The sequence below is a fragment of the Lepidochelys kempii genome, chromosome 1 (genome assembly GCF_965140285.1).
Source record: "Lepidochelys kempii isolate rLepKem1 chromosome 1, rLepKem1.hap1, whole genome shotgun sequence".
NCBI lineage: Eukaryota > Metazoa > Chordata > Testudines > Cheloniidae > Lepidochelys > Lepidochelys kempii.
This window is the reverse complement of record NC_136380.1, coordinates 337,338,336-337,351,488: the sequence shown is the minus strand read 5'-3', so window position 1 is coordinate 337,351,488 and position 13,153 is coordinate 337,338,336. Positions and strand designations below refer to the sequence as shown.

Here is a 13,153-nt window from a genome sequence, read left to right as displayed (position 1 = left end):
ACTCCATTCCCTCCTACCTCCCCCACATCTGACGGCTCCTGGAGTGGCTCCAGTTTCTGCTTCAGCAGCATTGCCAGGATCCATTCCACATGCTGAGTATTTTCTGAAGGAAAAAAGCATTTCCTGACATCTGGTCTGAATTCACGGCTCTTCTCCTCCCCTACCTCCACCCCATTATTGGCCTTTGAATCTCCTATCACCATCTGTACTACGCTGCCATTAGCACCCAGGCTGACATTTTCATTCTCTTTAAGGACTTAGGCGGGGAGGAGTGAATTGTACACCCACATTTTCCCCTGGCCTATCTTCTTCCCTCTGTATTTTTCCAGTCTGCCTTTACAGATCGTTATCTTGCTCTTAGAGGCCTCAATCCTTGAAGGTGCTGAGCACACTGACCCCCAACCCAGCAGATTATTTAAGCATGTGCTTTACTTTAAACCCAAGTAGTCCCCATAGGAATCAATATGCTTAAATGCTTTGCTGGACCAGGAGCACATTGCAGAACTGAGCCCAGGGCCAGGCTCAGTGCTTTTTCCTCGATACTTTTTTTTAAATGGGCCAAATGTAGCCTGGTTGTTAATCAGCTGATTTCTGCAATGAATTTTGCCCCATGTGCTTTAATAAGGTCAGCAAAATTATATACACAATAGCTTCCAGGAATTATTTAATCCCATCAAAAACTTTCCTAATACTTTCCACCCCCTTGTTCACTTGTACTAGCTGAATAGCTCAGCAGTCCTTTCCTTTCTTAAATCACTTCTCCATGCTGCCTGGATTTTAAGTGTCTTTAAAAAATTCTCAGTGAAAATAAGATGCAAAAAACAGCAAGATTTAGCTGCCTCTGCCAAACTAATTAGCCCATTATGTTACATGCATATAAATATGGAGGCAAGTTACAGGAATCAAGTCAGTGTGGCCTTGAAATTGTTGCTTGCAAAAAGAAAGACAGAATATAATTTTAAAATGACCTGGATAACTTTCAGCAGAGCTCCAAAGCTCCGTTTTCAGTAGGTCAGGACAGAGACAGTTGCATATTCCAAGCATGTAGTAGATTTTATTAAGCATAACTTTGGTTCTAAGTATTCCACCATCATTTTTATAATACCTTTAGTTAAAAACAATTATACAAGAGCAAATACAAAAAATATTAAATTATGAAAACACACCTATTAAGGCTCCCATTTTATATTTATATATATTTATATATGTACACTCAAACAAGTACAGATATTAACAGAAGGTTAAAGTCAGCTTTCAGAGCTAGAAAGAAATCCTAAATTTACTAACAAAAAGCAAGGGTTTTTTTTTTTTAAAACAAACAAACAAACAGTCTTGCCCTATTACAGACAGAAAGTGGTAAAAGCAAGCCACTTTTAATTCAAGAAGATAGCTCAATGAAAACAGAGGATTGCTTAAAATTTCACATAACTAAGGGCCAGATCATAAATCCCTTTCCTCACATTGGTGAGCAGATATTCACACAAGTAGCCTCTGGACTTAATAGGATTTCTGGTGTGACAAATTGGTCACCTATTTAAGGGCTGCATCATCTAAACCAATGTTGGACCTGATTTAAATAAAACAGAGTTTTGCCTGCCAAATCCACATGAAATTGACTTTTGGGTTCCTAGACAAAAGTGCAGCAGAATTCTAAGATATTTAAAAAAAACCAAAAAACATCGTCATTCTACTGATATTTAGTCTAGTAATGCAGAATTGGATTTTTTTTTTTAAAACTACTTCACACTGTACATGCAAGAAGTATTCAGGCCTTCCATCTTTTAGAAAGAGAAACTCTACCTTTAACCACAAGTCAACTGGTTACACCAACACGAATGGGAAGTGGAAAATGTCCATCCAGTATTCCCAGTAAGGCCTGAGCCAAAGTCCACTGAAGTCAATGGGAAACCTTCTCCACTGACTTCAGCACGCTTTGGATTAGGCCCTATTTCTTTTATATTTGAGTTTGAGTTAGTAGGGTTGCCACGTACGTTGAGGTGAAATGGCAGAGGCTGAGCTTTGTCTGAAGCAATGTACGGGTCAAGCAAAATGAGGTTGTCTCTTCAATTTCTGAAGACTTAAGACTGCCTGTGGAAGTGGAATCCAGCAGACCTGAAGGAGTTCACAAGGCAGGGAGTGGGTGAGAAAGATAAACAGCAGTGGCTAAGCATCAAGGTACGATTTCTAAAGGAGTATTTTCAACTGCCCTTGTTCTGGGGGATGCAGCACAGAAAATTGGAGCATAGGGCTGTCTGAACAGAAGACAGGAGGCAAATCCAGTCAGAGAGTGTGTTTGAATGACTGGCTGCTAGAAAGGAAGACCTTCTTCCAAAGCAAGAAAGGCACAGGGGGAAAAAAACTGCAGCAGTTACGGTCCTGTTTCCCAAAAATACAATATGGTAGAGTTGACAAAATGTGGTGTCTTACATTTTGCCTTTGCGTTTTGTATGACCACAGACTGAACGGCTCTGTAAACCACTTCTAACATTTAATCTTCTAAATATGAACTGCACTGTCAATCTAAGTTAATGGTAATAAGTTTCCCAATATTTAATTTACTTCTAATCTAATTGGGTCCTCATTTAAAAAAAAAAAAAAAAAAGCTTGATCTCGACAACTTGAAGGATATGCCTAAGAAACCCTGTTAATTGTGAACGCTATGTCCTAAATCCAATACTGAAATTGTATTGAAACTTCTAGTACCCTGGGAAAAGCAAGAGAGAAAAACAGCATGTTACACACACACCCCCACACCCACCCACCCCTGATGTTAAGAGAAAATATTCTCAAGCAGTTAGCTCAGATGTAATTACAAAGGAGCATTTATTTCTCTTTAACGCTCTAGGGCAAAAACGATGAGCGGGTGTGGATAAACATCCCTCCCACGAAGGCATTAGTAGCGTGCACACCTAACCGAGCGGGGGCTCTCACCCTTCATGAGCAGTCTCCTCTCCAACTCCAGGCTTTCCTGACAGGGGGAAAGTAGTAGTCACAAGCACTAAGGGTCAGATTCTGTCACCCTTACTCAGACCGAGTTCCATCTTACTCGGTGGCAAGTCAACAGGGCTACGTGTAGGGGACAGAATATCGCCCTAAGACTCAGTGATGAAATAAGGGAATCAACTTATGAGACGACAAAAGATGGGAGAAGTCAGAGCTTACCTAACATTAGGGAAAGTTTCTCATATCAGTAGCCTTGGAGAACTAGTTTGGTCTCATTTAAACCTGATTCTGTAGCTGATCCATGCACAGCATTCCCATTGTCTTCACGGTGCTCTGAGCAAGGCCCCTAGTTCAAATGCTCACAGTCAGTCCTGTGAGTTTAATGCTACTGATCTGTTAACACTTAGTTTAGATCTGTAGGTCTCAGAGGAGAAAGACCATGCCAGCAAACCAAGCAGAACATAAAAACTAGAGGATGCATCATTTCCCACTAACAGCTGACAGGAAAAAGGTACACCAGTGGAGCTACATGGGCCTGTACGGTGTAATTGCCCTATTGGGGGGGCGGGGGAGGAGCAAGGGAAGCATTTGAGGAGAGAGGGGAAACCAGCCTTTGATTTTTGCCCAGCAGAGGAAATATTCCAATTTTTGCGCTCCCAAGAGCCAAATTCTACATGCACTGCCAAAGACAGAATTTGGTCCTAAAAACTTTTTTAGCTTTTTCAGTGCCCTGGAATTTTAAACATTCCTATATCTGTGCACCAATTTGCCCAGTGGTAACAGCTAGTGCAGATGCCCAGCAATGACCAGGACACACCACTCATTTAACCCCCATGAAAATTAAATTGAGGAATCCACGTTTTCAAAATGGAGTTTACACAGACTGAAGGGACAGAAAGTGAGAACTTCCCTACACAGCAAAGTTCCATAAAATATGACCACAGATTTTATTTTATTTAAAAGCAGAATATAAGCTTGATGTCTCCACTAAACTGGGATCAGAAGAAACCAAGCAGTGCAGCACTCAAAGGGTTTCTCTACTGTCCCTGATTTAAGACTCTCATTAAGCACTTCAGACATGTCAATAATCCTGACCTGAAAACAGGTCTCAGTACTGTGTTTGGCGAGTTTGATCTGTTTATGTTGCAGACTTTTAATCCACACAGGTTCCAGGAATTCAAAACCCATCTTCGGTAAACACCACCTGGATGCCATATATCTACCCTCCCAAGGGCAAAGGGGTCAGACAATTTGCAGAAGCCCTTCTCTGCAGCCACTGCTGGAATGTTGACAGTCTTAGCAGGTATTTCCTCTATGAGTCTGGAGCTTCTGCCGATTCTTGGGCTGTCCTCCTCAAGTTGCCTTTGACTTTAACAAATTCAGGTGCATTTTCCTGCTCCTCCTGGACCTTCTGTTTTTCAAGTTCCAGCTGAAATGAGAGTCACGTTTATAAAAAGATAAAATACCTGCATTAGCGAATGAAAAGTCACAGGCCAAAATTAAAGCTATGATTTCATACAAAAGGAAATTTAGCCTCAAAGACTTAGAAGTACCAGAACGTACTTTAACAAAAAGAGGTGAAGTGGCATTCAGACGAGACACAATATCCTCTAATCAGTCTCTCCTGGAAGATCCACCCAGCTTGGAAATAGCTTTGCCATGTGGGGCAAACCATACTCACATGATGGGACAATGGGATTAAGTCTTTGGAGATATCCATGAGAATTTCCTTGCAATTTAAAAATAAATAAAGTCCTCTCCTCTGGCTTTCAGTGCAGGAGGAGAACAATCATGCCCAAAGAAAGAATACAGGAGATCAGAATTATTAACATGCATGGTTGTAGGATCTCAATATGGATTTAGGTATCTAATGGAGACATCTCCAATTGCTTTGCTTATCTTGAGCGGAAGAAGAGTAAAACAACAGTTCCCCCAACCCCATCTGTTGCAGACATTTTGAGTGTCCAATTACGAACATTTTTAAAGCACGTGGCGTTCCTGCCCATACATGGCAGCCGTCAAAAAACATTAGGGCATGTAGTTGCTTACTGTGCACCATGAGGTGTGGTCATATAGTGCTAGTAAAGAAACTCTGTTTATGAATTGCTTTGAACAACAATTACTCTGGAAGTCCTGAGTGCAAACCTATGAGCCAGTAGGCAGGAAGAAGCAACTCTCCGGAAAGCGAACAGTAAATACAGTCCTGAGAGGAATTGTTCATTTGAATATATTAGGGTCTTCCTGATGATTAATGGGGACCACATACCACTCAAACAAGCTCTCCTTTTTCTGGCTCTGTGACAAGGGACTCATCTGATTATGATAAAGAATGGCTCCATTCCACAATGAATTATTTTGTCAATTGATGTCACTTCACTCCTGCCACACATGCAGAGTGGCAACACTATTTGCTATGGGCAGGTTTTCCCTGTTGCAACAGGATTTATTTTTCCAGATTTAACTTGAGCCAATCAAGGACATTTTAGGGAGCTTCCAAGTAGTGATTGTTTTGAGACTGGGCTCTTCATGGGGGCGAGGATTTTAAAAAACAGAATCTCTTACCCCCCAAAATTTCTAATTTCTAAATTTTTTGTATGGGGCTTGGAATATAATTAATTAATATTTAGCTAGACAATTAGCAGGATTAATTGTATTTTAATTATGATAATTTTAACTGATTTTTTTATTTAAATGGATTTTTTAAATTAAAAAAATAATGCTTTTGAGTAAGTTATTTCGTTGTTTGAAGGCACGTTGGTGTGTGTTGGATTGTCTTAATGCAAACAACAAACCTCGTTAAGGAACACACAGACCTTTGGCTGGCCCTTTGCATCAGAGTGAAATTTCACCCCAAGAGAGAGTCAAACCTGATTTAAAAACTGCAATGGATGATGAATCCACTACATCCCTAGATATGTTGTTCCAAAGGTTAATCACACTCATTGTTAAAAACTGGCACCTTATTGCTAGTCTGAATTTGTCTAGCTTCGGCATCCATTATGACTTTTTTTGCTGGGTTAAAGAGCCGTCTACTATCAGAAATCTCTTCCTCATACAGGTACTTGTAAACCATGATTAAATCACCTCTTAACCTTTTCTTGGATCAACTAAATAGAATGACTTGTGGCACCTTAGAGACTAACAAATTTATCTGAGCATAAGCTTTCACGAGCTACATCCGATGAAGTGAGCTGTAGCTCACGAAAGCTTATGCTCAAATAAATTTGTTAGTCCCTAAAGTGCCACAAGTCCTCCTTTTCTTTTTGTGGATATAGACTAAAACGGCTGCTACTCTGAAACCTGTAAACAGAATGAGAGCAGCTCACTTTAAGGCGTATTTTCCAGATATCAAATCACGCTTGTAGCTATTTTCTAAACCTTTCCAATTTTTCAACATTCCATTTTGAAGTGTGGGCACCAAAACTGGACACAGGATTCCAGTAATGGTCATGTTACAATGTATACACAAGCAATGCCACTCTCCTACTCCTACTTGAGATACTCTTGTTTATACATCCAAGAATCCCATTAGTTACATCACTGCATTGGGAGCTCATGTTCAACTAGTTTTCTACCATGACCCCTAAGTCCTTTTCAGAGTCACGGCTTTCCAGGAGACATTCCTCCATTTTATAAATGTGACCTACATTCTTTGTTCCTAGATGTGTGACCTTGCATTTGGCTGTGTTAAAAGCGAATACACGATAACATTGCATACCTTTAAAACAAACGTTTGTTAAGGGAGGGGTAGGAAGGATGGTCTAGTGGATAGAGCACTGGGTTGAGAGTCAGGACTCTGGGGTCAGTTCCAGGCTCAGTCATGCACTTCCCTAAGCGAGCTGCTTAGGCTTGGTGTACACTTAAAAGTTTTGCTGGCATAGCTATATTGGCTTGGGATGGGATTTTTTTTTTGCAGCATAGCTATGCCAGCAAAACCCGCAGCGTAGATGAAGTTAAACTGGCATAAAAGTGTATATGCTGGTATAGCCTACTTTACTTGTTTTACTGATATATACTATACCAGCAAAATCACTTCTGTTCTGCGTCTATATACTGTACTACAGCTATGAATCCTCCTACGGTAGGCAGGCCTTAACCTATCCTGAGTCTCAGTTCTCTATCTGTACGATGGGGATAATACTTCCCTACCTCACAGGAATGTTGCGAGGATAAAATCCACTAAGGATTGTTTAGTTGCACACAGAGAACACACAAATACTTACATAGACAGAAGGCTCCTGTAATTCCCCCATCAATCCCAGTCCATTCTAATCTCTAGCCCAGTGATCTTCTCCGCCTATTCTTAACGCCATTGCCTTTCTCACCTGCTCCAGCTTCTGCTGTCGTTTCATTAACTCTATTTCCAGGTCTGATTTCTTCTTTTGCGCTTCCTCTTCCTTTTGTTGTTTAATAACTTGATCTCGTTTCCTTTTCTCCATCACCTTTTGCAACTCTGGTTTATTCTGAGGTGCAAGACCCCTTTGGGGAAAAAAACAGAGATAGAGCTTTTAATAAATTGTATATTCGCACAGAAACGTATGCACGTCTCCCTCAGGTTAAGATAAATATCTCTGTATTAATATGCAACAGTATTAACCTAACAAATGAACAAAAGTTAGAGAGGAGCGCCGCATTACCACTAAAAACATCTCCTTTTAATACACATATCAGTTTTCCTCTTGACTAATTCACACTCTCAGCGGTAATCTTCACGGAGCTCTCTCCATTCCAGAGGAAATCATGTAACAATGGTCACATGTCAAGTCAGGGACAGAGCTAGGAACGGAACTTGGGACTCCTGCCTCCCTGTTTTAACCAACAGACCACACAGATTTTATCCAGTCAGCTCTGCATAGAACGGTCTGTCCAGAGGCGTCTGTGACAGTGGAGCTGAACGTTTTTCCCCATCTGGACTTTTTGTCACATTACTCTTGGGAAATGCGGTTTCTGCCATTTTCTCAACATTTGGGAGTTTTACATGTGGGTGGCTGTGACGGTCAACAGTTGAACCATTTTCACTGAAAACATTGAGAGCTCCCACGTGAAACCCAGAGCTCCATGGGAAGCTAAAAGAGAGCAGACCTCCGCAACAACATTGCGATCGCGCCAGAGACCAGAGTAGCCAATTCCCAACAAGAAGCTTCAGTACTTCCTGGAAAAGATATAGGGATTTGATTGCTTAAAACCTGCCAAAGGATTTTGGTGTTTACTCCCTTCCTCCCAATCCCAGAAAAGAATTAAAAATGTAGCAGCCCCCCTCTCTCTCTCTTAGTAAAACTCTGCACCACAGGCATACTTCACTTCACTAGAAACAAATGAGGTTCTAAAATTAAATACTGCTGCTAATCAAAATGACAATTATAGCAGTGTGGATATTGCGGGCAGCACAGCTCTTCGTGTAATAGGATATTCCTCTACACAAGGAAAGAAAAATTCCAGACTACATTAAGGTGCTTTATGCTTTTATAAACCTTAAAGGGAAAAAGCAGATTTAATTCAGGGCAGCCTAAACATGCTTTAGATTAAAAGCGTAAGAAAGGAAACTCCAAGTGTCTCTCAATGCCTTTAAATGTTTTGGTGCTAGAAGTTAGTCTTTGATGTTTAATCCCATTAACACAAAATAGGACGCACACACACCAAACTGCCAACTTTCTCTAATCCGCTTGGCCTCTGTGCAATGTATCCATTTCATTGGAAAGCTATTATACTGTGTACAGGATTCATTTAGCTTTAGATAGCTGACCCCTGGCATTTGGGAGAATTTCAGCATTAGATACGCAAAAGGACCCTTCCCTCTTCATGTCCCCCCTCAATATCTTATCACACTAAATACAAAAGGAGGAACAATCAGAACTAGGCAGGAAGATTAATACGTGGAAATCTAGGCAGTTTGGATGTCATAAAGCGATGACACTCCTGTCTCTCCTACATGGAGAAATGTTTCAGTCAGTCTAATAAAGACTGTTTGGCTGTTCATGGTATTTGAAACCACAAGTTAATTCTGAGCTATCCTGTTCCCCTTCAATTTCCTGTGTCACCCGCCCATCTCTTACCTTAGGAATAGCTACATCTGAGACATTGATCCAACAGCTGTGCCTTGTATTTGCAAACACACTGCAGGGTGAGGGAGATACTATTATGTGCTCAGTCAATATGACATGGGTGCCATAAACATTGTACGTAGAAAGTTTGATAAACAGATATAGACAGAAAGGAGCAAGGACAATAAAAGAGAGTGGGCTCTGAAACTTTGTCATCCTGCCCCCTTAAAGCAATGGACAAAGTTAAATGTTCCTGAGCAATGGATGCGAAGTGAAGAGCCTCCCCTCTATCAATGTGATCTTGCTGTGGAAGGAGCAGGATTCCAAATATCACACTCATTAAACCTCAGGATGCTGATCAAATGGAATGTACTGGACAAATGCAAAATATTAAGATAATATTTAAATGAACAGGGCCGATCCACTGAAAAACACTTATATACTGTGTTCTAAAATGACTGAGGATACCCATTCATGTTCAGGTTTTTTCCACTACTTCTAAAAAACGATCATTAAAAAAACTGTCATTTCGTCATACTAATTTTATATTGATATAGTGGGTATATATGTAACATTTTGTAATTAACATTAAAATTATTTAAAGCGTGTGTGTATATGTGTTTATATACACACACACGCATATGTGTGTGTATATATACATATTTTACACACACACACACACACACACACACACACACACACTTTAAAACCATACTCCAAAGCATGTAGTCTTCTGCAATTGTGAGAATACATTTCTGATTTTAGAAAAATCCATGCTCCCAGGCAAAGCCAACTGAGATATTTACTCATTACAAACAAAAAGGAAAATATATAGGGATTGGAATGCTTAAAACCTGCCAAAGGATTTTGGTGTTTACCCCCTTTCCTCCCAGTCCCAGAAAAGAATTCAAAAACTCTCAAACTAAGGATATGAATCCAAAACTTGGCTGGGACTTGGACAATACTCTAACGTAGAAGAGCTTTATAATCAGAGAGTCATGCCAACACTGGCCAGAGACCCCAAGCAATGGTACCCACAGCAGTCCTATAATCTAAAACAATCTACTTGAACCCATTCCAGATCCTCTGGAGTTGACATATCCATGAATGTCATTGACAAAGACAGGAATGAAGAACAAATTATCAGACAAAAATCCTAGCTGTCTGTAACCATATCAATTTACCTGACCATGGATTATCTATAACTGTGACATACTGGGGCACAATCCTGACTAATGAGTAGCTGTGTCAGCCCTGCCCTGTAACCGGGGTTTCCTGAAGCCTCCAACCTGGACTGCTCACAAAAAGCCTCCTGCATGCAAGTCACTCGCAGCTGTGTCTATGTGTACTGCAGCCAACCAGCCACATAGTGGCTCTTACCAGCCTTGGTTATGCTGCAGGGTGATTCCCCGCACCCCAACCCCATCCCCATCCCAGATCTTCTCCCCGTAATTAATATCCTGTACTCCCCAGCCCTTTCCTGGACAGTACAAATATAATAAGTCTGTTATTCCAAAAGGGAAGAATGTACCTGTTTATTATTTTAAATAGAGTACCCAGAAATCCAATTTAAACACACTGGATTATATAAAACAGTAAACCAAGTTTATTAACTACAAAGAGATAGCTTTTGAGTGAGTACAAGTAATGAGGCATCAAAGTCAAAAATGGTTGCAAGAAAAATAAAGATAAAATGCTTACTGATGCCTAATTTAACAAACTATATTAGGTTCAAAGCAAAGTTTTCTCACCACATGCTTTCAGCATTCAGGACCTCTCCCCCTAGAATCCAACAGCTGCTTCCTGTGTCTTTTCAGGTGCAGAGAATGAGGGAGAATGGGCCGGGGCGTGTGTGTGTCTTGGTGCATTTGCCCCTGTTTTTATAGTTTCAGTTCCCCTCTTGAAAAAACATTTCCAGCTGGGAGCAAGATGTGGAGAAAAAACTCCATGCTGTTTCTTGCTAAGATGTAGCCTTCTTCTTCTTTTTTTTTTTTTGCCCCTGTCCCCTTTCCCGCCAGTGAACTGCCACTTAGCAGGTAATGATGCACTAGCCTTGACGACACCTTGCTGAGGCATCAGCTCACCCTTGGTCTCTAAGGAAGTGGTTTGGCCACTCCCCAGACTGATCTGGAAAACATTCTTTTAGTCACGATTTCAGCTTACGTTTATAACTTCACATCTAACGCTGCTACCTGCATTTTGCCGTGACATTATTGATCAGCAAATTATGATAAATGATACCACACAAGGCATACCATGTACAAAGATTATTACAACAGCTTGTGGAAACAGCAGGGGTATATTCTGACACAACAACTAAAAACAATCCTTTTTTCATCTCTCAAGGAGTTGGGGTCCAAGTCTACAAACCTTTACTCATGCGAGTAGTTCTTATTGACCCAAGTAGCAATGACCTTTCACCTGCTTGTACATACTTACTCCTGGGGGAATTCTACACAACTGCGCATGCACAGAATTCACGGCCCCTGCAGATTTCTTTGCTTCCCCACAGAAAAATGACTTCTGACATGGAAGCATAGGGAAGCCGCAAAAGCCGTCATGCACTTCTCCCCAGCAATGCAGGCACGTCATTTCAGGCACCTGGAGAAGTTGCTGGAGAGGTAATTCATCACTGGGGCGGGGGAAGCAGAGCAGGGGATACCCTGCCTGGACTGGGAGCAGGGGGTGACAGAACTTTCTTTTCTCTGGAAGGAGTGGTTGGGACTGGGGTGGGGTCTGGTGGTGGGTCAGACCTATCCCCAGAAACTTCCTCAGCTGCAGGAAGCTCCGCACCCTCTCCACCGCTTTCTGCCCCCATTGCTCCTCAGCTGCAGGGGGGAGGGGTCACTGTACGGGGAGCTGCGTCCCAGACTGTCCAACTCCTGTGCATCCGGATCCCACCATACCCAGATCTTCCCAACCAAGCCTCATTCACCCTGCACTGAGAACCCCCACACCAAAGCCCCCCTGCACCCAGACACTCCCGCCGAGCCACATCCTCCCCGCACCTGGACCCCTCCCTTGCATCTGGGCCCCCACCCCTGCATCCAGACACCCATCCCCGTTGAGCTCGCTACCCCTATCCCCACTGCACCTGGACCACTCCAACAAGCCGCCCACACCCAGATCCCCACACTACTGAGCCCCAACCAGCTGCACTCAGACCCCGACCCCACCAAGCCCCACTTCCCCAGCAACTGGACCCCCATGATGAACCTCTCACACAAACGCCTCTCCGCCAAACCCCCTCTCAAGCCCCAACCACCTTCAACTGAACCCCCCTGCAAAGTCCCATTCCCCCTGCACTGGGAACTCCCCAATGAGCCCCTGTGCATACAGATCCTCTCCATACCCAGATCCTTCACTGAGCTGCCCGCATCCAGATTGCCTCACACAGAACCTTCTCACCCGACACTTGGATCTTGCTGGGCTGAGCCTGACTGCCCCACACCTGGATCAGGGGCCAGGGCTGGGTATATGTCCAAGACTCTGTCCCTCTTGCTTGCTATTTTAGCGTGTCTGGCATGGAGGGACAGGGCCCCAGAGTATTTCTGGGGCAGGCCCAGCCCTTGCCCTGAATCAGGGTCGGATGCAGCCTCACTGCCAAGTCCATGTTGCGGGGTGGAGGAGGTTGGGGGGAAAGGGGGCAAGATTGCAGGGTGATCTCCCACCTCCGTGCAGCCAGTGGCCTGTGCTCCCCACTGCCATGCTGGAACATCCACATTTATTTATTGACAAATAAAATATGTAGAATTTTAAATATTGTGCACAGAATTTTTAATTTTTTGGTGAAGAATTCCCCAGGAGTAATATACTGAAACTTTCACAAACACTCCTGCAAGGTCGGTACGTATAATTTCCAATTAACAGATGTGAAAACTGAGGTTAAATGGTTTACCCAAGGCTGCAGAGCTAATAAGTGTCCTCGTTAAGAACATACCAGTTGCCAGGTCTCTGTGTTAAAGCTCAGACCAGGGATTTTACTAATACATCAATGAAAAAGAAGGGAGTCAAGTTGGAAACATTAGTTAATCTGACACAGCATGGACTGAACAGCACAAGAGGATACCAAGTTTCTCAGCAAAGTATTGGCAAAGGGATATCATCTCCAATTGGCCAAATCTTTAATACCATTTAAATTGACAATTCTTTCAAGTAATCTGGCTCAT

The 13,153-nt window shown here is 42.4% G+C and overlaps 1 protein-coding gene across 5 annotated transcripts in view; it reads right to left on the bottom strand.

Annotated features, from left to right (window-relative positions):
- Window positions 1-1,103: 1,103 nt before the first annotated feature.
- The window catches only part of FAM107B (family with sequence similarity 107 member B), an 88,023-nt gene continuing 75,973 nt past the window's right edge, over window positions 1,104-13,153 (bottom strand). For 3 of the 5 annotated variants that reach the window (XM_073328706.2, XM_073328701.2, XM_073328702.2), the window contains 2 exons: window positions 7,269-7,422; window positions 1,105-4,372 (listed from right to left, as the gene is read on the bottom strand). In XM_073328706.2, coding sequence (XP_073184807.1) covers window positions 4,256-4,372; window positions 7,269-7,422 — 271 coding nt within the window. In that variant the 3' untranslated portion in view covers window positions 1,105-4,255. Of the gene's footprint in view, window positions 4,373-7,268; window positions 7,423-13,153 lie in introns of all 5 variants that reach the window. The other 2 variants (XM_073328704.2, XM_073328703.2) reach the window with 1 other exon arrangement.